The sequence below is a fragment of the Aulonocara stuartgranti genome, assembly GCF_965226115.1.
Source record: "Aulonocara stuartgranti genome assembly, chromosome: 23".
Lineage (NCBI taxonomy): Eukaryota > Metazoa > Chordata > Actinopteri > Cichliformes > Cichlidae > Aulonocara > Aulonocara stuartgranti.
The window spans coordinates 53,380,161-53,405,383 of NC_138958.1; the positions used below are offsets into that span (position 1 = coordinate 53,380,161).

General features: G+C 44.0%; 1 protein-coding gene across 1 annotated transcript in view; it reads right to left on the reverse strand.

Annotated features, from left to right (window-relative positions):
• The window catches only part of plcd4a (phospholipase C, delta 4a), a gene marked incomplete at its 5' end in the record, with an annotated part of 66,945 nt that overhangs the window by 11,839 nt on the left and 29,883 nt on the right, over positions 1-25,223 (reverse strand). Inside the window, 3 exon segments of the mRNA XM_082523465.1 lie at positions 17,253-17,420; positions 17,564-17,716; positions 21,609-21,753. Coding sequence (XP_082379591.1) covers positions 17,253-17,420; positions 17,564-17,716; positions 21,609-21,753 — 466 coding nt within the window.

Consider the following 25,223-nt stretch of genomic DNA (forward strand, 5'->3'; position numbering starts at 1 on the left):
TTTGTCCTGGTTGTGAGAACTGGAATCGGATCCCTCTGATTGACTTACAGACTTTTAAGGATGACCAAATCTGGATATTTGGTACTCTAACTGAGATGCAACGAAAACGCTAAAAAAAAAAGACAAACAGATGGCAGCAAAAATTTGCTTTCTTAAATCTGCACACTATCGAAGTTTTAGAACACCCCAATCTTTCCAGTTATTTATTGCAATTCAGGTCGTTTCCCGTCCAATGAATAACTTGAAATGGTACAAAGGTAAGTGGTGAACTGCCAGAGGTTAAAAAAAGGTAAGTTTAGTTCTTACCTTTGCTTTAGGGCAAAGTGGGGTGATTTGTGCCAGCGGGGAAGTTGTGCCACCCCTGTTTCTAGGGAACCATAGAAGAAATTGGTCATGTGACCACACATTTTTGCAGAGCCAGCCATTTCACTCATCCTGCAAAGAAGAGAGCCTCATTGTAGCTCAGAGTAGCTCACAAGAGATTTATAGTTTCATTCCACTTAACAACAACATTGACTGTGAGAGTTCAGACACCCAGAATGATGATGATTGTGACAGGAATCTATCTGCTGGGAGTTTGCCATGATTTGCTGGTGGCTAATTGCCAATGTTTTCAAAGTATATTTTGAAATGTTTGAGTGTCATGCACCACTCTTTTGAAAAAAAAAAAAAGATGTTTGGCTTCAATTATTGTGGTCTAAATGTGCAGCAGGGCCCCAAAGCAGAGTTGGATAATGTTTTGCATAATGATGTTTAGGTTGAAGCCTAACATCAGGAAAAACCTCTAGCACTACCTGCCTATGATCATTGATTTTACACTCAAAGCAGCACAGTGCTGTAATTTTTGCCTCACAGCAAGAACATCCTGAGCTTGATTCCACCCTCAGGCCAAGGCCCTTCTGTGTGGAGTTTGCATGTTCTCCTCATGTTTGCATGGGTTCCCTCCGGGTACTCCAGCTTCCTCCCACAGTCCAAAGACATGCAGTTAGTGGGGTTATGTTAATTGGAAACACTAAATTGCCCATAGGTGTGAATGTGAGTGTGAATGTTTGTCTCTTTGTGTTAGGCCTGCGACTGACTGGCGACCTGTCCAGGGTGTACCCTGCCTCTCGCCCTAAGACAGCTCCAGCACCCCCACAACCCTAACAAGGATAAAGAAGAGAATAGATGGATGCAAGTTTCATCAGTACTTCCATCAGCAAATGTAGGGTGCAATGCCAACTCAACCACAGCCCGGTACTCTGTTTCGTTCACCCTCACTGATGAGTCCAATCACCGCAGAGTCATCAGAAAACTTCTGAAGATGGAGGTCTCTGTGCAGAAGCTGAAGTCTGTGGTGTAGAGGGTGAAGAGGGAGGGGGAGAGGACAGTCCTTGTTGCTGATCACCTTGTCAGGCACACAATGTTGAAGACACATATTGTAGTCAGCAATGCAGGCCACGGAAAAGGCATCCACCTGCATCGCTGTCAGCTTATCACCCAAGAGGGTCAGGCTGGTGGTGTTCAATACACTGGACAAAAACATGACACTCACAGTGGTCACCAGCTGGTTCAGCTGGGTGTAGATTGAGCCTCCTTAGCTCGAGGAGACTAAATAGGATCCTGATGTGGTCTGACTATGGGTCGGGGCTGGTCCAGGATGAGTCTTTCCAGGGTCTTCATGACGTGGAAAGTGGGGGCCACTGGGATGTGGCGTATTTGGTACAGGAATCAGGCATGACATCTTCCACAGCACTGGGACGCTCGGACTCATCATGAACACTTTGTGAAAGACTCCATAAAACTGGGGTGCACAGGCCTGGAGGACTCACCCCGTCTGGTCCAGCAGACTGGCCTGATTGGAGTCTTCTCATTAGTCTCTGAACCTGGCCATGAGTAAAAGTGACCGGTGGGGGAGGGGTGTCAGGACTCTCACAGGAAGCTATGGTACAATATGGAGAGAGATGGAGAGACACTGGAGCGGCTGTGGAGTGCTGGCTGACTGCAGTATTGAATCTGTTGAAAAATACATCCATGTTGAAAATTCAATTCAATTCAATTTTATTTATATAGCGCTAAATCACAACATAAGTCGCCTTAAGGTGCTTCATAGATACAGAGAAAAACCCAACAATCATATGACCCCCTATGAGCAAGCACTTTGGCAACAGTGGGAAGGAAAAACTCCCTTTTAACAGGAAGAAACCTCCAGCAGAACCAGGCTCAGGGAGGGGCGGGGCCATCTGCTGCGACCGGTTGGGGTGAGAGAAGGAAGACAGGATAAAGACATGCTGTGGAAGAGAGACAGAGGTTAATAACAGATATGATTCAATGTAGAGAGGTCTGTTAACACATAGTGAGTGAGAAAGGTGACTGGAAAGGAAAAACTCAATGCATCATGGGAATCCCCGGCAGCCTACGTCTATTGCAGCATAACTAAGGGAGGATTCAGGGTCACCTGGTCCAGCCCTAACTATATGCTTTAGCAAAAAGGAAAGTTTGAAGCCTAATCTTGAAAGTAGAGATAGTGTCTGTCTCCTGAATCCAAACTGGAAGCTGGTTCCACAGAAGAGGGGCCTGAAAACTGAAGGCTCTGCCTCCCATTCTACTTTTAAATACTCTAGGAACAACAAGTAGGCCTGCAGAGCGAGAGCGAAGTGCTCTAAAAGGGTGATATGGTACTACAAGGTCATTAAGATAAGATGGGGCCTGATTATTTAAGACCTTGTATGTGAGGAGCAGGATTTTGAATTCTGGATTTAACAGGAAGCCAAACAGGAGAAATCTGCTCTCTCTTTCTAGTCCCTGTCAGGACTCTTGCTGCAACATTTTGGATCAGCTGAAGGCTTTTCAGGGAGTTTTTAGGACTTCCTGATAATAATGAATTACAGTCGTCCAGCCTGGAAGTAATAAATGCATGAACTAGTTTTTCAGCGTCACTCTGAGACAGGATATTTCTAACTTTAGAGATGTTGTGCAAATGGAAGAAAGCAGTCTTACATATTTGTTTAATATGTGCATTGAAGGACATGTCCTGGTCAAAAATGACTCCAAGGTTCCTCACAGTGTTACTGGAGGCCAAGGTAATGCCATCCAGAGTAAGAATCTGCTTAGATACCATATTTCTACGATTTTCAGGGCCGAGTACAATAACCTCAGTTTGATCTGAATTAAGAAGCAGAAAGTTAGCGGCCATCCAGGTCTTTATGTCTTTAAGACATTCCTGCAGTTTAACTCATTGGTGTGTGTTATCTGGCTTCATGGACAGATAGAGCTGGGTGTCATCTGCATAGCAGTGTAAATGTATGCTATGTCTTCTAATGATGCTGCCTAAGGGAAGCATGTATAATGTAAACAGAATTGGTCCTAGCACTGAACCCTGTGGAACTCCATAATTAACCTCAGTGTGTGAAGAGGACTCTCCATTTACATGCACAAACTGGAGTCTATTAGATAGATATGATACAAACCACTGCAGTGCAGTACCTGTAATACCTACAGCATGTTCTAATCGCTCTAATAGGATATTAAGGTCGACAGTATCGAACGCTGCACTGAGGTCTAGCAGGACAAGCACAGAGATGAGTCCACTGTCAGAGGCCATAAGAAGATCATTTGTAACCTTCACTAAAGCTGTTTCTGTGCTGTGATGAGCTCTGAAACCTGACTGAAACTCTTCAAATAAACCTCTGCAGATGATCTGTTAGCTGTTTGACAACTACTCTTTCAAGGATGTTTGATATGAAAGGAAGGTTGGAGATTGGCCTTTAATTAGCTAAGACTGCTGGGTCTAGAGATGCTTTTTGAGTAAAGGTTTAACTACAGCCAGCTTGAAGGCCTGTGGTACATAGCCGATCATTAGAGATAGGTTGATCATATTTAAGATCGAAGAATTAATTAATGGCAGGACTTCTTTGAGCAGTTTTGTAGGAATGGGGTCTAAAAGACACATTGATGGTTTGGAGGAAGTAATTATTGAAGTTAACTCAGAAAGATCAATTTGAGAAAAAGAGTCTAACTTAACATCAATGGTACTAAGAGTAGCTGTAGATAATATTACATCTGTGGGATGATTATTGGTAATTTTTTCTCTAATGATAAAGATTTTATTTGTGAAGAAGTTCATGAAGTCATTACTAGTTAACGTTAAAGGGATGGTTGGCTCAACAGAGCTCTGACTGTTTGTCAGCCTGGCTACAGAGCTGAAGAGAAACCTGGGGTTGTTCTTATTTTCTTCAATCAGTGATGAATAGTAAGATGTTCTGGCTTTGCGGAGGGCTTTCTTATAAAGCAGCAAACTATTTCTCCAGGCTAAATGATGATCCTCTAAATTTGTGACACGCCATTTCCTCTCCAGATTACGAGTCATCTGCTTTAGGGTACGTGTTTCAGAATTATACCACGGAGTCAGGTACTTCTGATTAGAGACCTTAGTTTTCACTGGAGCTACAGTATCCAGAGTCGTACGTAGTGAGGAGGTGAAATTATTAACAAGATGATCGACCTCTGTTGGGGTAGCGTTCAGATAGCTGCTCTGCTCTGTGTTGGTACAGGGCATTGAAGATGATAACAGTGGGTGGATTATATTCTTAAACTTAGTTACAGTGCTTTCAGAAAGACATCTACTGTGATAAAGTCTACTCTCCACCGCTGTGTAATCAATTATTGTAAATGTAAATGTTATCAGGAAATGATCAGACAGGAGAGGGTTTTCAGGAAACACTGTTAAATGTTCAGTTTCTATGCCATATGTTAAAACAAGATCTAGAGTGTGATTAAAGTGGTGGGTGGGTTCTTTTACATTTTGAGAGAAGCCGATTGAGTCTAATAACAGATTAAATGCCATGTTGAGGCTGTCATTTTTAGCATCTACATGGATGTTAAAATCACCCACAATAATTATTTTATCTGAGCTCAGAACTAAATCAGATAAAAAGTCTGAGAAATCAGACAGAAACTCTGTGTAAGGCCCAGGTGGACGATAGATGATAACAAGTAAGACTGGTTTCTGAGTTTCACAGCTGGGGTGGACGAGGCTAAGCATCAGGCTTTCAAATGAATTAAAAGTCTGTCTTGGTCTTTCGTTGATTAATAGGTTGGTGTGAAAAATGGCTGCCACACCTCCCCCTCGGCCTGTGCTTCGAGGTTTCTGATAGTTAGAATGACTCGGGGGTGTTGATTCATTTAAACTAACATAATCATCCTGCTGCAACCAGGTTTCTGTAAGGCAGAGTAAATCAATTTGTTGATCAATTATTAAGTCATGTACTAACAGAGACTTGGAGGAGAGAGACCTAATATTTAATAATCCACATTTCACTGTTTTACTCTTTGGTTCAGATGTGGATACTGTATTGTTCTTTCTTTGTAATTGTTTATGTTTAAGTTGTTTGTTGCTGGTTTTTAGTTTGTTTTTGTCTGTTTGGGAGCTGACACAGTCTCTATGGAGATGGGTTTTTGGGGGGGTAGCAGGAGGAGAGAAGCTGCAGAGAGGCGTGTAAGACTGCAACTCTGCTTCCTGGTCCCAACTCTGGATAGTCATATTTTGGGGGGTTTAATAAATTTGTCCATATTTCTAGAAATGAGAGCTGCTCCATCCAAAGTGGGATGGATGCCGTCTCTCCTAACAAGACCAGGTTTCCTCCAGAAGGTTTGCCAATTATCTATGAAGCCCACATCGTTTCTGGGACACCACTCAGACAGCCAGCAATTTAAGGAGAACATGCGGCTAAACATGTCACTCCTGGTCTGATTGGGGAGGGGACCAGAGAAAACTACAGAGTCCCACATTGTTTTGGCAAAGTTGCACACCGATTCAATATTGATTATAGTGACCTCCGATTGGCGTAACCGGGTGTCATTACTGCCGACGTGAATTATGATCTTACTGAATTTATGTTTACCCTTAGCCAGCTCTGCCCCTGGAAGACAACTGACTATGGTTGCCGGTGTCTCTAGCTTCACATGTCTGAGAACAGAATAACCAATTACCAGAGTTTGACCCCCGGCGGGTTTGTCGCCGAGTGGGGAAAAACGGTTAGACACATGAACGGGTTGGTGGTGTACCTGGGGCTTCTGTTTAGGACTATGCTTCCTCCTCACCGTGACCCAGCCGCCCTCTTTCCCCAGCTGCTTGGGGTCTGCCGGGGAACAGCTAACGGGGCCTACGCTATCTTCGGCTGTGCGCCGGGGAGCAAATCTATTGCACAATCATATGGCCTGTGAGGGGGCAGTGACTGAGCTTTGCTTTTATTAAGCACTTCACGTAAGTCATAGTAAATGGTGGGGACGCCTGTGAGGTCGGGTGACCTCTCACTCAAGGGAGTGGCCTCATTGGGCCTGGGCACACGTGCGCAGGTCAGACAGTTTGAATGGCAAAATAGACTCCAGCTTATCACCTTCTGTCCCTCCCAGTCCAGGTGGGGATTGTGGAGTTTTAACCAAGGAAAGCCTAGAGTGAGGGGCGAGTCTGCAGAAGGGAGAACATAAAAGGTGACGCTCTCTCTGTGATTACCTGAGGTGACTAAAGTGACGGGTTTGGTGATGTGAGAGATCTGGGCGAAAATCGGATTATTTAATGCACGCGCTGGAATGGCCTGCTCCAGTCGAGTCAGTGGAATTCCTAACTGTGTGGAAAGGCCTGTGTTGACTAAATTCTGCTCAGAACCGGAGTCCACTAATGCCTGCAGGGAATGGAGAGCTTGATTACTTTCTAGAGTGACTGTCAGCACCAGTCTGGGTTTCCTGGTGAAGTGTGAACCGCCCACCCGTACCCCCGAAACTACAGGTGGGTCGCTCCATCTCTTCCTGAGGCAGGATGCGACTAAATGCTCCTGCGAGCTACAATAAAAACAGGCACGAGAGCTCAATCTCCTCTCTCTTTCCTCTGGAGATAACCGAGAGTGGTAACCCTGAATGGGTTCGGGCTTAATGTCCACGACGGAGGTGGACGTTCCGGCATCCAGAGGCTGAGAGACCATAAGCATGGGCGCCAGCGAACGCGGCGGGGTGCGGGGAAGAGAGTACTGTGATTCGCGGCTTCTCTCCCTCTCTCTTTCCCGCAACCGGTTGTCAATGCGGAGAGTGAGAGAGGCCAGCTCCTCAAAGGAAGCAGGCTCATCACGGGTAGCAAGCTGATCCTTCATAGCATCACTTAATGACTGCAGGAATACTCCCTGCAGTACTCGCCCTGACCAACCAGCCTCAGTGGCGGCGGAACCCGATAACCAGACTCAAATGCAGATCACACAGAGGCACGGACGAGTGTGATAAACAGAACTTTATTTCCTAGGGCCTGACAAATACTGTGAACTATGAGGAATAACATGGGACTTCAATTACGGTGGTAAACAGGAGTGACGCTAAACTATGAGAAATACTAGACTTAGGAAAGCACCAGAGAATTGTGATGAGGAGATATGTACAGGGGCACGGGGCAGGAAACATGACCTGGAGGCTCTGAACACTAGAATGAGAGGAGACAAGTTTTAGTGACTGAGTCTGTGAATCCTGGTGAGTATGAACCATAAAGAAACATTCTTACTTTGGCAGGTGGAGGAATGGCAAGGAAGGAGTGAGTGGTCCGAGTGAGCAGTTTTTGGTCTCCAGGAGATGGTGGTCTGATTGAGTACTGTGACAGGAGGGCAGGCAGGTGAGTGAATCCGAGAGGTGCTGTGACGCAAAGAGCTGCCAAGCACAAACCAGCTTCCGGATGAAAGTGTGTATTGCCAGGAGATGGAGGTGGCAGACAACAGGATAGTGTGGTTAGCTGAAGACTTGGCGAAGAGGAGAGGTGAGCGCTGGTCTTAAGTACTGGCAGCTCAATTGCCAGCAGGTGTGGAGACATGCAGGAAAGCAGCAACTCCGCCCTGGGGTGGAACTGTGACTGAGTGGAAAAACCCCAGCACTCACCCAGACCACGACACCGTGATGTTGCCAGACCTTTGCTGCTGCAAGCCTCCACAATCCGGTGGGATATCCTCTGATTAGACAGAGCTTTACAGAGATGGCTGGATTAGCAAGAGCAATCAAATAAATATATAATCTGAGTGTGGTCAATATAGGTATGAAGCGCATACACCAGACACAAACTGTGCTGGGAAGGTTACTTTTAAAATGTATTCCACTGCAGATTACAGATTACATGCCCCAAAATCTATTTTACAACGTATTCTGTTACGTTACTCAATGAGAGTAACGTATTCTGAATACTTTGGATTACTTAATATATTATCATGCTTTTTACAACTACACGAATGTACTACTGCTGTTATTACTATCACTGAAGGCTACTCACCATACCAATACCCAGCAGTGGCTTTTGATATGGGGGACATGGGCGGTTGCCTAGGGCGGCATCGTGATGGGGGCGGCATCACAGGCATTGGCAAAAAAAAAAGTTGCTCGTACTCATGCTGCCCCGACATCATGTCAGCAAACTTTGGGAATGTCATAGGCACTGATCGGTTTTCTATCGCCCATTTCCTGGGAGTAAGGACGCCCTCCGTTTGCGAGGTGCGCCTGCTGCTTGCGGCACAGGGAGGAGAGGGCGGGGCGGCGGGGATTCACTGGTGGCTGGAGCAGCGTCTAATAACCAACTCGCAAAATAAAAACAAAATACAAACAAAACAACAAAACACGAAAACACCAGACATCAGGATACAGACGTATAATTTGCACCGATGTTTTTTCGAAATTCTGTACACGAAAACTGAGCGCGAGAGCCCTCGGTGCGCCTGCTCGCTGCTGAAGTCAAAGTAAACTTTATTGTCATCTCCGCTACATACAGTCCAGTATCGTATTTTCACGACCATAAGACGCACTGTACTAAAAGGCGCAGTCTCAGTTATGTGTGCCATTACTGTATTTAACACACACATAAGGCGCACTGGATCATAGGGCGCATACAAATACCGTATGCGTATTTAAAAATAAAGCGGGAGCAAACCTGAGTTCGGTACCTTACTCACATTTTTATTACCAGTAATCGTCATCATCAACAACACACAAGCATACAAGTGTGCGTATTTAAAAATAAAGCAGGAGCAAAACAAAGTTTGGTACTCATGTTTTTATCATCAATCAAACCCATCGAAGTCCTCATCCTCTGTGTCTGAATTGAACAGCTGCGCTAAATCTCCATCAAACATGCCAGGTTCACTTTCTTCACTGTCAGAGTCACTTTCCGTGCCGTGCGGCTCCTCGGAAATGATGCCGGCTTTTGCGAAAGCTCGAACAACAGTGCCAGCAGACATGTTAGCCCAAGCATCTACAATCCATTGGCAAATTGTGGCGTAACTCGCCCGGCGCTGCCTTCCACTCTTAGGGAAACTGTGGTCTCCATCGGTCATCCATCGCTCCCACGCCGCTCGCAGCCTTACTTTGAACGGGCGGTTCACACTGATGTCCAGCGGTTGGAGTTCCTTTGTCAGGCCTCCCGGAATGACAGCAAGCTCACAGTTCATTTGCTTCACAAGTTTTTTCACATCGGCTGTGAGATGGGCACGCATAGAGTCACAGATTAAGAGTGATGGTGATGCGTGGAAAAAACCACCTGGTCTCCTTACATACACCTCCCTCAGCCACTCTTTCATCATTTCCTCATCCATCCAGCCCTTTTCATTTGCCTTAATGATGATTCCTGCTGGAAACTTCTCTTTAGGCAAAGTCTTTCGCTTAAAAATCACCATAGGCGGCAGTTTCTGTCCATTAGCATGGCAGCCAAGCACAACAGTAAAAGAAGACTTTTCATACCCCGTTGTGCGTATCGCTACCGTGCTGGTCCCCTTCTTCTCCACAGTGTGACTCACCGGGATGTCAAAAGTGAGCGGGACCTCGTCCATGTTTGTGATGTGGCTGGGCTGGATGTTTTTGTCGCCGATGTGTTTGCTGCAGTAGGAGCGGAAGATGGCCAGCTTTTCCTTATAATCCGCTGGAAGTTGCTGCGCTGCCGTAGTCCTGGTCCGGATGGAAAAATGGCACAGTTTCATAAAAAGTGAAAGTGAAACTGCTTTTAGCCGAATGGTGACCGTCGAAACGCTTCTCCCGCTCGTTCTTTGCTCGATGATCCACCGCTCGAGTCTTTCCTCCAACTCGGGCCACCTCGCCTTATGTCCGCGGAAACTCAGCTGCGTTTTCTTGACCTGCCGGAGCTTGTTTTCTAGCTTCCTCCATTTGCGAACCATTGATTCGTTAATCTTAAATTCTCTCGCCGCTGCTCGATTTCCATGTTCCTCCGCGTAGCTGATGGCCTTCAGTTTAAACTGTGCTTCATAAGCGTGTCTCTTTGCCATTTTCAGGGTTGTTAAAACAACGATGTTCCACATAATGCACATACCTGTCCTTTTAGACAGGTATGTGCGATTGTCCGGTATATACGATCAACGCCCACACTTCACCCTTTAGCGTTCTCATGGTGTTCTCTACTACGTCCTCCTTACAACACACAGGGCGCACTGCGCTATAGGGCGCGCCGTACTTTTTGAAGAAAATCTAAGACTTTTAAGTGCGCCTTATGGTCGTGAAAATACGGTATATAGAGAGACGACGAGGCTCCAGTTACAGCAGTGCAAGTAAACAAACAATAAATATAAGAAGAGTAAGAAAATAAATATACACTTTAGGACTAGAGGTAAAGGATCAATAACAATTTAAAATTTATAATTTACAGTTTGATGATTTAAAGTCTCACACAACCTGTCGAAAGGGGCGGGGCCGGCTGCTTCCAAATAGAGCACATTTCATTCATAATGATGTAAATCCAAGCCCATTATGTATTCATGATTTCATTCCTGGGTTGTGTGTAACCCCAGAAATACAGCCTAGACAAAGCGAATCTGTGAACTAAGGTGTAGGTTTATTAGGTTATGTTGTGGGGATCCTCGAGTTGGGGGCTGGGTGTTCATACTTATTAAAACCAATGGAAGATGGTCAGTGTTGCTTTTTGGTAATCTCAGTCTCTCAGTGAACGTGCTCCTGTGCCCAGCCAGCACGTCATGGAGTAGCTGGGAGGAATTATCCATGACATCCAAAAACAGTCAGTGATCACTGTCAGCCTCTCTCGGTTTTTATTACCGCTAATCATTTTTAAGCTCAGTTTATAAAACCTTGTCATGTAACTACAGCCCAGCGCATGCAGCAGTATATTAATGACTAACCTCGTATTGTGGATGGATTATCTCAGTTGTTCTCCTGGCTGAAGTTTGGTCCTTTTACAGCATCCTGCCATGTGATTACATTTGTCTCTAACCATCAGGAACCCTCACGTTAACTTTTATCGAGTGGAAAAAAGTTAGCGTTCATCCTCCAGCTTCACTGTGCTTATGTTATGCTAAGATAGCTGTGTCGCTAGCGATCTTGTAGCACATCATTACATGCTTCCCAACAAGCTCATCTTGTAACCGGAAGGTTTATGGTTCGATCCCCAGCTCTGTCTGTCTTGGTCATTGTGTCCCTGGGCAAGACACTTCACCTACCGCCCACTGGTGTTGGCCAGAGGGGCCGATGGCGCGATATGGCAGCCTGGCTTCTGTCAGTCTGCCCCAGGGCAGCTGTGGCTACAACTGTAGCTGCCTCCACCAGTGTGTGAATGTGAGAGTGAATGAATAGTGGTATTGTAAAGCGCCTTGAGGGTCTCGAAAAGCGCTATATAAATGCAATTCATTATTATTATTATTATTATTATTATTATTATTATTATTATTATTATTATTATTATTATTATATACCAGCTAGCCCAACTTCAGTAACCCTACAAATGTCACTGCTGTTTAGTTTTCTGTCTTCATTTATGTTGGAATAGCAGATAGAAGATAGCAGAGCTGTACATCTTAATTTGTTTCCGAAATCTCTCGGTCAGGACATGGTATATTATATTTAGGTGGAAACTAGCGAGCTAACTTCTAACTCCGTTAAATTTAATAAATTCTGTTTTCATGGATGCCTGGATGTTAAACTTAAATGTTACACCTGGTAAAGTAGCAACGCTGATCATTTTATTACAGATGAAAGGATTTAGCCAGTTTTTAACTCTCTGTGATGTCCCAGTGATCGTGTGACCTGCAGTGGAGTTTGGGCCCAGGAACGGCTAATGACGACAGACTTAAGGACCGGATAGGATGGTCATTTGTTTCCTGGCTTTTGGAGTCTCAGTCAAAGGCGTATCCTTCAACTGAAGCTGGAGTTGCTCCTGATGCATCTACTGGAGTTTGAATGTGTATCTAAATGTTAGAGAAGGCACTCGGGTATAGGAAAAAGCTTGCATGAATATGCGTGTCATTGGGTGAATGACACTTGTTGTAAAAATTACTTTTCAAAACATCAACCCTAGAAAAGGACAACATGCTAATCCTGGCAAACACTTGCTATTCATAAGCATGAAGGCCCTTGGTGGACGGAGCCCTTGCACTTTGGTTGCAGACATCTTATGATCACATTTGACCTCTAAAAAGACAAGACAGAAAAAGCACATTCGGATTGAAAGGGAGTGTCCCCCCGTTGCTCTATGTAACCACCGTTGGACTGTCTTTTCTTAAATTAGAACTGAAGAGAAACATCTCTAGAGCTAGAAAAGTGTCTAGCAGCTCTAAACAGCTGATATGGAGCTTGCATTGTGCTGTGCCATCACATATCACATTTTGAAAATTTCCCTGGCCAGTTGCATTCAAAGGTCACCAAACTTTATTGATCTCCATGGGGAAATTCCTCTCTGCATTTAACCCATTCACTCAGTGAATCAGTGGGCAGCCATTGGGCGCCTGGGGAGCAGTGTGTAGGGACGCTACCTTGCTCAGGGGTACCTCAGGGTAGCCATTCAGTGGATTCGAACCCCCGACCTTCCAATCATGGTGGTGTTTATTTCCTCCCATAGTAATGCTGCTGCCTTGTCTCCCACAGGAGTGTTTGTTAATGGGAGGAAACATGGTGGCCTGACCCAGAACTGTAACCATTAACCTTGAGACAGTTCTCGCTGCCCACGGTGGGTGAGGGGTTGTCACTCCCTAAAACATCTAGAGACAAAGAAGATCTGCAAATGCTATTTGATCTATTTAACTATTTAAATAATATGCAAATATAATACTGTCATATACTGGGATTTTTCCAGTGTTTTCTCCAGCCACCAAGTCCAGATCCAGCCAGATTTTCTGCTACTCTTTAGTGGTAACTTGGCTTCTCTATGTAATTTCTTAGATCTTTTGACTTCTCGTGGCTAATGATATTCTCTCCCTGTTTCCAGTCTGTCTCAGTTTGGGTCCAGGTTATATCACTTACCTGCTTGGTTCACCTGTTCACTCAACACTGCTCTTCTTCTCTCCACCGCACTGGTCTAAGCTCGGTCACTGTTTCATTACTCACCTGTCTGCCCTCCTGGACCCTGTCTCCCACTGGAATCGGAGAGAGCGATTGTTGGAGCTGAGAGAGTCTAGCAGTTGCTTCCCCTCCCTGAAAATCACTTTACTCTGCTCAAGTAAGCAAAGTTCACCACCTCCAGTCAGTGTAACTGGAAGGTTTTCCCCTGGACCAGTGACACCAACTCTATTTCCCTCTCTCCTAGTGAGCCCCCTCCTTGTGAATCCTGTTCTGTTTCCCTGGGTGGGTCTGCCTTTGAGTTCCATTGAGTGCTCATGGCTGTTTCAGCCTTGTGACAAACTTGTGTGAGGTGTTTGACACTTAGGAAATGAAAAACAGGAAGAAACCTCCGGCAGAACCGGGCTCAGGAAGGACTGTCATCTGCTTTGACCGATTGGGTTAAGAAGACAGGATAAAGACATGATGTGGAAGAGAGACAGAGATTAATATGATACAGTGCAGAGAGGTCTATTAACACATAGTGAGTGAGAAAGGTGACTGAAGAAGAAACACCCAGTGCATCATGGTAAATGGTAAATGGCCTGTATTTATATAGCGCTTTACTAGTCCCTAAGGACCCCAAAGCGCTTTACATATCCAGTCATCCACCCATTCACACACTGGTGATGGCAAGCTACATTGTAGCCACAGCCACCCTGGGGCGCACTGACAGAGGCGAGGCTGCCGGACACTGGCGCCACCGGGCCCTCTGACCACCACCAGTAGGCAACGGGTGAAGTGTCTTGCCCAAGGACACAACGACCGAGACTGTCCAAGCCGGGGCTCGAACCGGCAACCTTCCGATTACAAGGCGAACTCCCAACTCTTGAGCCACGATCGCCCTATGGGAATCCCCCAGCAGCCTACACCTATTGCAGCATAACTAAGGGAGGATTCAGGGTCACCTGGTCGAGCCCTAACTATATGCTTTAGCAAAAAGGAAAGTTTGAAGCCTAATCTTAATAGTAGACAGGGTATCTGTCATCCAAATCCAGACTGGGAGCAGGCCTCAGAGAAGAGTGGTCGGAAAGCTGAAGCCACTGCCTCCCATTCCCATCAAAGTCATCTGTTTGAGTGGTACAATGGCGGGTGACGGATGCAATTGGGAGAGGGTAAATTATTATATATCGTGTATGTATTAATAGGGTTACACCCATGCCTTGGGAAACCGCAGGTGGGAAGCAAATACAATGTAAACAAAATTGGTGTTAGCACGTAATGCTGTGGAACTCCAGTTTGCCCATGTAAACAGGGAACCTTCTTCACACAATAAGGTTAATTATGGAGTCTATTATTCCATAATTGGTTGGAATCATATATAGATATGCGAATAAAAGTTTACAGATTTTAGCAAGGCTATCTCTCTGCTCACTGTAACTTCTCCCAAGGACTACTTCTGATAAGACTCATGGTTCAACCAGCATTTGACTTCCTCAGGAAACAGTTTTTAATGCAAGCGATTTATCGTAGAGATCAAAACAAATGATCCTGAATAGGGATGGGTATCGAAAACCGGTTCTTGTTGAGAACCGGTTCCCACTGTTTCAGTTCCTTGGAATTGTTTGCCATTTTTGCAAACGATTCCCTTATCGATTCCTGCCAGGTAAATGACGTCACCACGTTGCGGAGCGTCATTTACCTGGCAGGAAACACGGCACGTAAGCGGCTCAAACGCTCAAAAGTTTGGTTATACTTTACGAGAACGGATGACAACAGGGCAACTTGCAATACTTGTAAAGTAGATATTTCATTTAAGGGAGGAAACACTACGAATATGCAAAAGCATTTGCTCACAAAACACACGATGACATTAAATGAATGTCGTGTTTTTAATTCGCTCCGGACTCGTGAATCTCAACCCAGCAGCAGCGGTAACGTTTGCATGTCCTCTCCCGTTAATGCGGCAGGTAAATAATCACCTAACAGTGCATATTATGTTAGCGCGATCTGCCTTATTACAAACCTGCCATTATGTGCATTTAGGTGACCATGATGAGACAGACAGAGTCTGGCTCAGATGCTGGCAGTTCTCGCTGCAGTCTACCGGTAGCGTCTCCTTTCAGGCCAGGATAGACGAATGTCACCGAGCAGTGACTAAGTTTGTGGTAAAAGGCTGCCGCAGCAGATGCCCCCAATTTTCGGTAAGTGAATGTGTTTAATTGTAGACAGGGACATTTCTGGATATTCTTGTGTAATTGCTACTGAATAATTTATGTTATACTTTGTTATTGCCACCGAAGAATATTTATTTTATTATTTTACATTTACAATTTTTTTTCCTGGGGACCCTGTGACACCCATTGAAGAGCTGTAGGCTGGATCTCTTAAGATCTCACTGTTGGGTTTGTAAGGCAAACTCCTCAAGATGGGTGGTGACCATGATGGCCATTTAGAAGTCGGCCATCTTGGATATAACTTTTGTTTTTCCAATAGGAAGAGGGCCATGTGACACATCAAACTTATTGGTAATGTCACAAGAAAAACAATGGTGTGCTTGGTTTCAACGTAACTTTATTCTTTCATTAGTTATTTACAAGTTTCTCTTTGTTCACAGCCATTGACATGTTGAAGAGGTTAACACGTGAGGAGCGGATCGAAATTGTGTTGCTATCTGGTTAACGCAGTAACCGGGTCATTGCAGCAGATTTCAATGCAAGACACCCTACGAGACCACCCATCTCCCATGCTACAGTCAGCAAACTGCTTGCTAAGTTTCGTGAAACTGGTTCAGTGTTGGATTTGCCAAAATGTGGACGCAAGAAAACTGTGACTAATGAAGAAACATCAGTGGCTGTCCTCGCTTCATTCAGCAAGAGCCAACAGCATAGCACTTGGCGCATGTCACTGGAGAGTGGCATTAGTCGAACATCCCTCCGGCAGATGTTAGCTACTCACAAATGGCACCCTTACAAACTCCAGCTACTGCAGCATCTCAATGAGGATGACCCAGATCGGCGCACAGAATTTGCAGAATGGCAAACTTTTATGTGAATGGTGACGTTAACAAACAAAAGCACCGCTATTGGTCTGACACTAACCCACATTGGATGGATCCCTCCAAGACTGTTGGAACAACAAAAGTGATGGTTTGGTGTGGTATATGGGGCACAACGATAGTGGGTCCATTCTTCATCAATGGAAACCTCAAGGCCACTGGATATTTGAAATTGCTACATGATGATGTGTTTCCTCTTTATGCACTGAAGCTGGCACGTTCCCTGAGTTTTTCCAGCAAGATGGTGCACCACCACATTATGGGTGCCAGGTCCGAGCATTCCTAGATGAACAGTTTCTGGAAAGTGGATTGGTCGTCGTGAGCCAATTGAATGACCCCAAGGTCTCCCGATCTGACCCCCTTAGACTTTTATCTTTGGGGTCATCTGAAGGCAACTGTCTATGGTGTGAAGATACGAGATGTGCAGCACCTGAAACTACGGATACTGGATGCCTGTGCTGGCATTTCTCCTGCGGTGTTGCTATCAGTGTGTGCAGAGTGGGAGAAGAGGGTTGCATTGACAATCCAACACAATGGGCAGCACATTGAACACATTTTATAAGTGGTCAGAAACTTGTAAATAACTCATGAAAGAATAAAGTTACGTTGAAACCAAGCACACCACTGTTTTTCTTGTGACATTACCAATAAGTTTGATGTGTCACATGGCCCTCTTCCTATTGGAAAAACAAAAGTTGTATCCAAGATGGCCGACTTCTAAATGGCCACCATGGTCACCACCCATCTTGAGGAGTTTGCCCCCTCACATATACTAATGTGCCACAAACAGGACTTTAATATCACCAACCATTCCCATGTTATTACGGTGTATCCATATAAATGGCCCACCCTGTATATCAGACTGGATCATCAGCACATGCACAGTGGGTTGTCTGAGAGTTGTGAGACTGTGTCAAACATCTAGACCCACCTTGAGTCTGCAATGGATACTCTCATGGTGTGGGTGATCTTCATCAATTTCAGCTGCCTCATCGTCATCGCTGACCTCCCCATTCAGAGAATCTTCCACCATCCCACTTAAACTCTGCTCTAAACCACCATCTTTCTTCGCCTTCACAAGAATCTTCCCCTTAAGATCCTAACATAGGGGTCAAAAAGTCATCTTTAACATATACCATAGGTGTTCGGGGTTTCTTTGAATTTAGCATTCTAGTAGTTGATAATTTGCATTTCTATCAAATGATATGGCATTAGAGTTGGACAATAGATTACAGCCCTCACCTCAGGAGAGGGCAGTCTGATGGGGGCCTTGCCATCCAGTATAGTTTTCAACAACCTGTCACCAAGAATGTGGTTTAGATGATGTGCCATGACTCTCTGTTGTTCAACACTGCAGTGGTTCTCAATGGACAGGATGACTGGATATTGTGATACCTGAATGGGGGAGAGGAGGAGGAAGAGAGATGGAGGGAGTGAGTACCTTTTGTAATTGAAGACTGGAAACAGTTACAGTGAAATGGTAAAAATAGTAAATGGCCTGTATAGTGCTTTACTAGTCCCTAAGGACCCCAAAGCACTTTACACAACCAGTCATCCACACACACACATTCACACACTGGTGATGGCAGCTACATTGTAGCCACAGCCACCCTGGGGCGCACTGACAGAGGCGAGGCTGCTGGACACTGGCGCCACCGGGCCCTCTGACCACCACCAGTAGGCAACGGGTGAAGTGTCTTGCCCAAGGACACAACGACCGAGACTGTCCAAGCCGGGGGTCGAACCGGCAACCTTCCAATTACAAGGCGAACTCCCAACTCTTGAGCCACGATCGCCCCTACAGTGGTGTGAAAAAGTGTTTGCACCCTTCCTGATTTCCTATATTTGTATGTTTGGCAAACTTAAATATTTCAGATCAAACCAATTAAAATATTATAACACAAGTTAACACAAAATGCAGTTTCAAAATGAAGTCGTTTATTATAAAGACAGGCCCTGTGTAAAAGTGACTGGACCCCAAACCTACTAACTGGTTGGCCAGCTTAGCATCTTAGCAGCAACAACTGCAATCAAGCATTTGATTAACTGGAAGTCTTTTACAGCACTGTGGAGGAATTTTTTCCCACTCATCTTTGCAGAATTGTTGGATTTCATTAACATTGGAGAGTTTTCAAGCATGAACTGTATTTTTAAGGTCAAGCCAGAACATGACAGTTGGATTCAGGTCAGGACTTTGACTAGGCTACTCCAATATCTTCATTTGTTTTTTCTAAGCCATTCAGGTAGATTTGCTTGTCCATTTTGAATCCAGAGCCAAACCCAAGTGCACATTAGCTTCAGGTCACAAACAGATGGATGGACATTCTCCTTCAGGATGTTTTGCTACACAGCAGAATTCATGGTTCCATTTACCACAGCAGGTTTTCCAGGTCCTGAGGCAGGGAAACAGCCCCAGACCAACACACTACCACCACCATATTTTACTGTTGGTATGATGTTCCTTTTCTGACAATGTGTTTACAGCTGTGTTACTTTTATGCCAGATGTAATGGGACACATGCCTTCCAATAAGTTCAACTTTTCTTCTCGTTATTCCTCAGAATATTTTCCCAGAAGTCTTGGGCATCATCAAGATGTTTTCTGGGAAACCTGAGACTAGCCTTTAAGTTCCTTTTGCTCAGCAGTGGTTTTTGTCTTGGAACTCTGTGTCAAGGTCTGGCTGTGTGGCAGCCAGGATGAGGACCCAAATGCAGGACTCTGGAGACAAAACCTGAACTTAAGCAGCTTTATTGCCGATAACTACAAACTAAAAATACAAAACACTAAACTCTTGGCATAGTAGCTAGACACTAGAAAGCAAAGCATGGAGCACACAGCACAGGGGTAACATGACCGGAGGACTACCTGAAGACTGATGATGTGATGAGGAGCAAATACAAACTGAGGACTTAAATACACTGGATAACGAGAGGATGGGCAACAGGTGGTAACACAGGTCATAACAGACAGAGGAGACAAAGGAAGAAATATAAGGAGAGTAACATGGGAACAGGTAAGGGAGACGAAACAGAGACATGGCTAAGAAACAAAGAGAGAGGGAGCGAGAGACACAACAGGCCAGGGAGACTAAGGAGTAAAGACAGAACACAGAGACAAAGACTGTGGGAAATGAGAACAAGACTGACATACACAGGAAACAAAGGGAAAGGAAAACACTCAGGGAACTAGACCAGAACCACAAGGGATAAACACAATCAGAAAATCTCAAACACATAAGAAAACTGAACTAGGAAATATAAGTTACCCTAGGAATACGACAATAATGAATAACCAAGATTCAAAAGTCTTCAAATGCAAAACACTGGGTCAAAACCCAGGACCATGACACTCTGCCATGCATGCCATTTTTGCTCAGTCTCTTTCTTATGGTGGAGTCATGAACACTGACCTTAACTGAGGCAGCTGAGGCCTTGTTTGGATGTTGTTCTGGGGTCTTTGTGACCTCTTCGCCATTTGTGGACAATGGCTCTCACTGTGGTTCACTGTACTCCCACAGCTTTAAAAATGGCCTTATAAGGCCATAATAAAGCCATATAATGGTTTTCCAGACTGAGAGATCTCCATAAATGTGTTTCATATTAATTCCTGAATTTCCTTGGATCACAGCATGATGTCTGGCTTTTAAAGGTTCTATTGGTCTACCCCACTTTGTCAGGCAGGTCCTGTATAGTGATTTCTTGAATAAGAACAGGTGTTGGCAGTAATCAGGTCTGCGTAGAGAAACTGAACTCAGCTCTCCAAAGATGTCAGTTTATGTTAAAACGAGGGAGGGTCAGTCATTTTCACACAGGGCCACGCAGATTTGTTTTCTTTCCTTTTAATAATAAACACCCTCATTTAGAAACTACAGTTTGTGTGTACTTGTGTTATCTTTATCTAAAATTTAAATTTACTTGATTATCTAAAACATTTAAATATGACAAGCATGTAAAAAAATTGGAAATCAGGAATTGGAAAGACACTTTTTCACACCACTGTATGATAACAGAAAACTTAAATGTCTGCACATCATCTCGGGTTGTGCCTGACTGGCTGTAAGACCAGCAGATGGATGGGCAATATTGAGTTTCCAACAAATATGAAATTTGGAATTAGATTCCTTTCATGTCAATTCAACAACCCATGCGTATAGAATTCAGCAGCCTTGCATACAAAGAAGCCATCATGCCTGGGACAGTGTCTGCTTTGCACACGCTGCTATACTCTTAGGCTCTCACAGATAGCTCTCTGCACCTTCTGCTTGTATGAATAAACTTACTTTTGACTGTCTGGAGGCAGAGCCCAAAGGAAGACGAGGTCTAATATGATTGGCCACTATGATAGACATTTCAGGTTACATTAAACTGAATTATACTGTGGCAGCAACAGAAACCATCTTTTAAACTGTATTTGTTTACAATTTGAAAAATGAGATTTGCCAAATGAACTATTAACAATTATTGTTTGCTGTGCAGTAGTGGAAATACTGACAACTGTCACTGGGTTACTTTACTGTTGAAGAAATATTTTAAACCAGAGGCTTCTAAGGCAAGTTCTGAAGCCACTGCACTGCTGTCCCATTAATCTGTTATACAGTATAACATACAGTGGCTTGAAAAGTATTCGGCCCCCTTGAACTTTTCCCACATGTTGTCACAATACAGCCACAAACATGAATCAGTTTTATTGGAATTCCAGGTGAAAGACCAACACAAAGTGGTGCACACGTGAGAAGTGGAACGAAAATCAGACATGATTCCAAACATTTTTACAAATAAATAACTGCAAAGTGGGGTGTGCGCCAGTGATTGTGGAGTGGCTCCCACAGACAGCCCACTGCAGCCTCTTAATGGGTTCAGAGTCACCATGGGTTACATTCTCCATGTAGCTTACTGTGCAGCTCTCTCTTTCAGCACGGAGGGATGTCTCTCTAATATCCAAAGGACAGGGAGGTAATGAATATTAGTAAGAAGTAAAGCCATGTGAGTGGTCTGGAATAAAAAAAAAAGAGGTTGGTTTATGACTGTGATGACGGGGATGTATATGTGCAGGCAGGGCCTCACATGTGCCATTACAGGTCATCTGCTTTAAAGGTGTGAGTAGATGTTTCTTCAGCCAGGACACATGGGGGTGTGATATCCTATACTAAATACATTGTACGTTGTTCTGTTTCTCAGGGAGCAGAGGTTTTAGGCAAAGCATTCTGCTTAAGCTGTAGGACAGCTATCAACCGAAACACTGCTATTCCCTTATAAAAGTGTAAAATAACCCACTCAGGTGATCCTACCTTGAAGGCATAGTTTCCAACTGCACTAACCACATCCTTGAAAAGTATCTTGGAGGTGAAAGTGTGTCCATGATATACAATGGGCTCTCCATTGGCACCATCCCAGCAGTCTACTTCAACACATCGGCAGCCACGATTCAGAGCCCTGAAGAACAAGGACAAATACAATCTTTCCTTTATTATTGATTCTGTTCTGGTTCACAGAAAGGTAAAAAAATACAATGGCCATGAATATATCCTTCATCTTCTTCTTCTTCTTCTTCCTTTGATTGCTCCTACAGTGGATCATCTGCCTCCGTGTCACTTTATTTTTAGTATCCTCCACTGTCACACCAACCCTTTATATGTCCGTCACTACATCCCTGAACTTCCTCTGAGGTCTTCCTGTGTTCCCCCTTCCAAGCAGATCCATAATCATAATCCTTTGTCTAATATATCCACCATCTCTCCTCTGCACAAACCATTTCAACCTTGCTTCTCTAACTTTGTCTCCAAACTCCTCTACATGAACTATCCCTCTAATACACTCATTTTTTTAAAATGAAAATGTTATCATTGTCAACTCTGCCACCTCCGGCTTACCATCCTGTCTTTTTGTCAGTGCCACTTTTTCCAAACCATACATCACAGTCTGTCTCACTATGATCTTGTACACCTTCCCTTTCACTCTTGCTGCTATCCCTGTGTCACACATCATCCCTAACACTTCTCTCCACCCAGACAACCCTGCCTACACTCACTTGACCCCGTCTGCCTTTTATTCACACATTCTGGATTCTGGATTGCTTCTACTGACTTTCTGACAGGATCCTGTGTGAAAAAATCATTGCAACCCCCTGTTATAACTTAAATTAATGGTGGTGTATTATATCTTTGGAAAGCCGAGTTCAATTTCTCTAGCCACACCGAGACCTGATTACTGCCACCACCTGTTCTCAATCAAGAAATCACTTAAATAGGATCTGTCTGACAAAGTAGAGTATGCCAAAAGATCCTCAAAATCTAGTACAGCGATGAAGATGTTAGAAAGACCCAAGAGAAACATCCAAAGACCCGAATGCCTCGCTTGGTTGAGGTCAGTGTTCGTGACTCCACCATGAGAAAGAGATCCTTCATGACAGAGTTCAAAAACCACTGCTGAGCAAAAGGAGCACAAAGACTCATCTCAGTTATGCCTGAAAATATCTTGATGATCCCCAAGTCCTTTGGGAATATACTCTGAGCTGACGAGACAAAAGTTTAACTTTTTGGAAGGTGTGTGTCCCATATCGACATCCAGTGTAAAAGTAACACAGCATTTCAGAAAATGAACATCATACCAACAGTAAAATATGGTGGTGGTAGTGTGTTGGTCTGGAGCTCTTTTGCTGCCTGCCAGGACCTGGAAAACCTGCTGTGGTAAATGGAACTCACTCCACGGTTGATTACATGGTCCACTATTGTAGCTCTGATGTCATCAGTAATTCTATTTCTTACTCTTCTTACCCTTCCTCTTCCCCCTCCTCATCCTTGTCCTTGTCCTCTAACTTCACCTCCTTGTCCTTGTCGTCCTCTTCGTCCTACTTCTTCACCTCCACGTCCTCTTCCTCGGCCTCCTCTAATTCTCACTCTTCTCACTCTTCCTGCTCCCTCCATTGTACTCCACACGCACAGCTTACCTGTAGCTTATTTATAGTGCGTAGGCTGATTGCAAAGTGAACTAATTATCTAACACAGTTTTCACATGAGACAGTGTGCCAGACAGTTGGCAAAATACTGTAAATAACAGCCATAAATGTGTATAGTTTTGCTAGGAGTGTGTTGATCATTTGGAAGCTGAGTGCAAAGCAGTGTTTGTGCTTTTAGTTTTGCAAACTCAGTGAGTGGTTTTGCTATAAGTATTAATAGTTTTAGGAATTGTGCTATAAGAATCACAGTTAGGGTTTAAGCATTCAGAAAAAACTGTATTGCTTCAATCTTAAATATGATCAACCTATCTCTAATAATCAGCTATGTACCACAGGCCTTCAAGCTGGCTGTAGTTAAACCTTTACTCAAAAAGCATCTCTAGACCCAGCAGTCTTAGCTAATTATAGGCCAATCTCCAACCTTCCTTTCATATCAAACATCCTTGAAAGAGTAGTTGTCAAACAGCTAACAGATCATCTGCAGAGGAATGGTTTATTTGAAGAGTTTCAGCCAGCCTGAGGTTAATTATGGAGTTCCACAGGGTTCAGGACCAATCCTATTTACATTATACATGCTTCCCTTAGGCAGCATCATTAGAAGACATACATTTACAGCTCGCAAGCTACTGTAGCAAAACCCAGGCAAATATCCCAGAATGCATTTTGTCCAAAACTTAAACAAGGCAGTTGCGGAGGAACGCAGAGTGGCGGAGTTTGAAATATTACTCTTTCTGGGTCACAAAATAAATTTTTAAGATATTTTCACGTCAAATCCCCTGATGAAAAATGTTCTGTTCTTATTTAAACAGCTGACTTTGAATTTAATCTAACACTAAAAAGAAATATTTAAATTAAGGAGGAAACATTTTCATAATATCTTGTCTTAATGACCTTGTAGTACCATATCACCCTATTAGAGCACTTCGCTCTCGCTCTGCAGGCCTACTTGTTGTTCCTAGAGTATTTAAAAGTAGAATGGGAGGCAGAGCCTTCAGTTTTCAGGCCCCTCTTCTGTGGAACCAGCTTCCAGTTTGGATTCAGGAGACAGACACTATCTCTGCTTTCAAGATTAGGCTTCAAACTTTCCTTTTTGCTAAAGCATATAGTTAGGGCTGGACCAGGTGACCCTGGATCCTCCCTTAGTTATGCTGCAATAGACGTAGGCTGCCGGGGGATTCCCATGATGCATTGAGTTTTTCCTTTCCAGTCACCTTTCTCACTCACTATGTGTTAACAGACCTCTCTGCATTGAATCATATCTGTTATTAACCTCTGTCTCTCTTCCACAGCATGTCTTTATCCTGTCTTCCTTCTCTCACCCCAACCAATCACAGCAGATGGCCCCGCCCCTCCCTGGGCCTGGTTCTGCTGGAGGTTTCTTCCTGTTAAAAGGAAGTTTGTCCTCCCCACTGTCGCCAAAGTGCTGCTCATAGGGGGGTCATATGATTGTTGGGTTTTTCTCTGTATCTATTAGTGTACGATCTACTGTGCAATATAAAGCACCTTTAGGTGACTGTTGCTGTGATTTGGCGCTATATAAATAAAATTGAATTGAATATTAATTTCCAAACTAAGACTATTAGCAAATCTTTCATGGTATCCCTTGTGTTATTCTAATATTTTCATTGATACATTTAATGGATGAGAAATAATCACTTAAAAATAATATGATGTCAAGGCCCTCTCTTTATTTTATTAAACTCAGCGGAGTATAGTGATAAGAATGTTTTCCAGTTAGAAAAGCTAGTCAACTGTGGGCACGAGTGAGTGCCCACAGTTGCAAAAATGAGTTTTTACCAGCTATGCCAAATTTCCAAGGCAAAGCCCTATATTCCACATTAAGACTTTGAAAAGCTTATCCACGCCTTCATTAGTTCTAGATTGGACTATTGCAACTCGCTATATTTCGGCCTCCAATTCTCTCTCCTCCAACACTTGCAATTAGTTC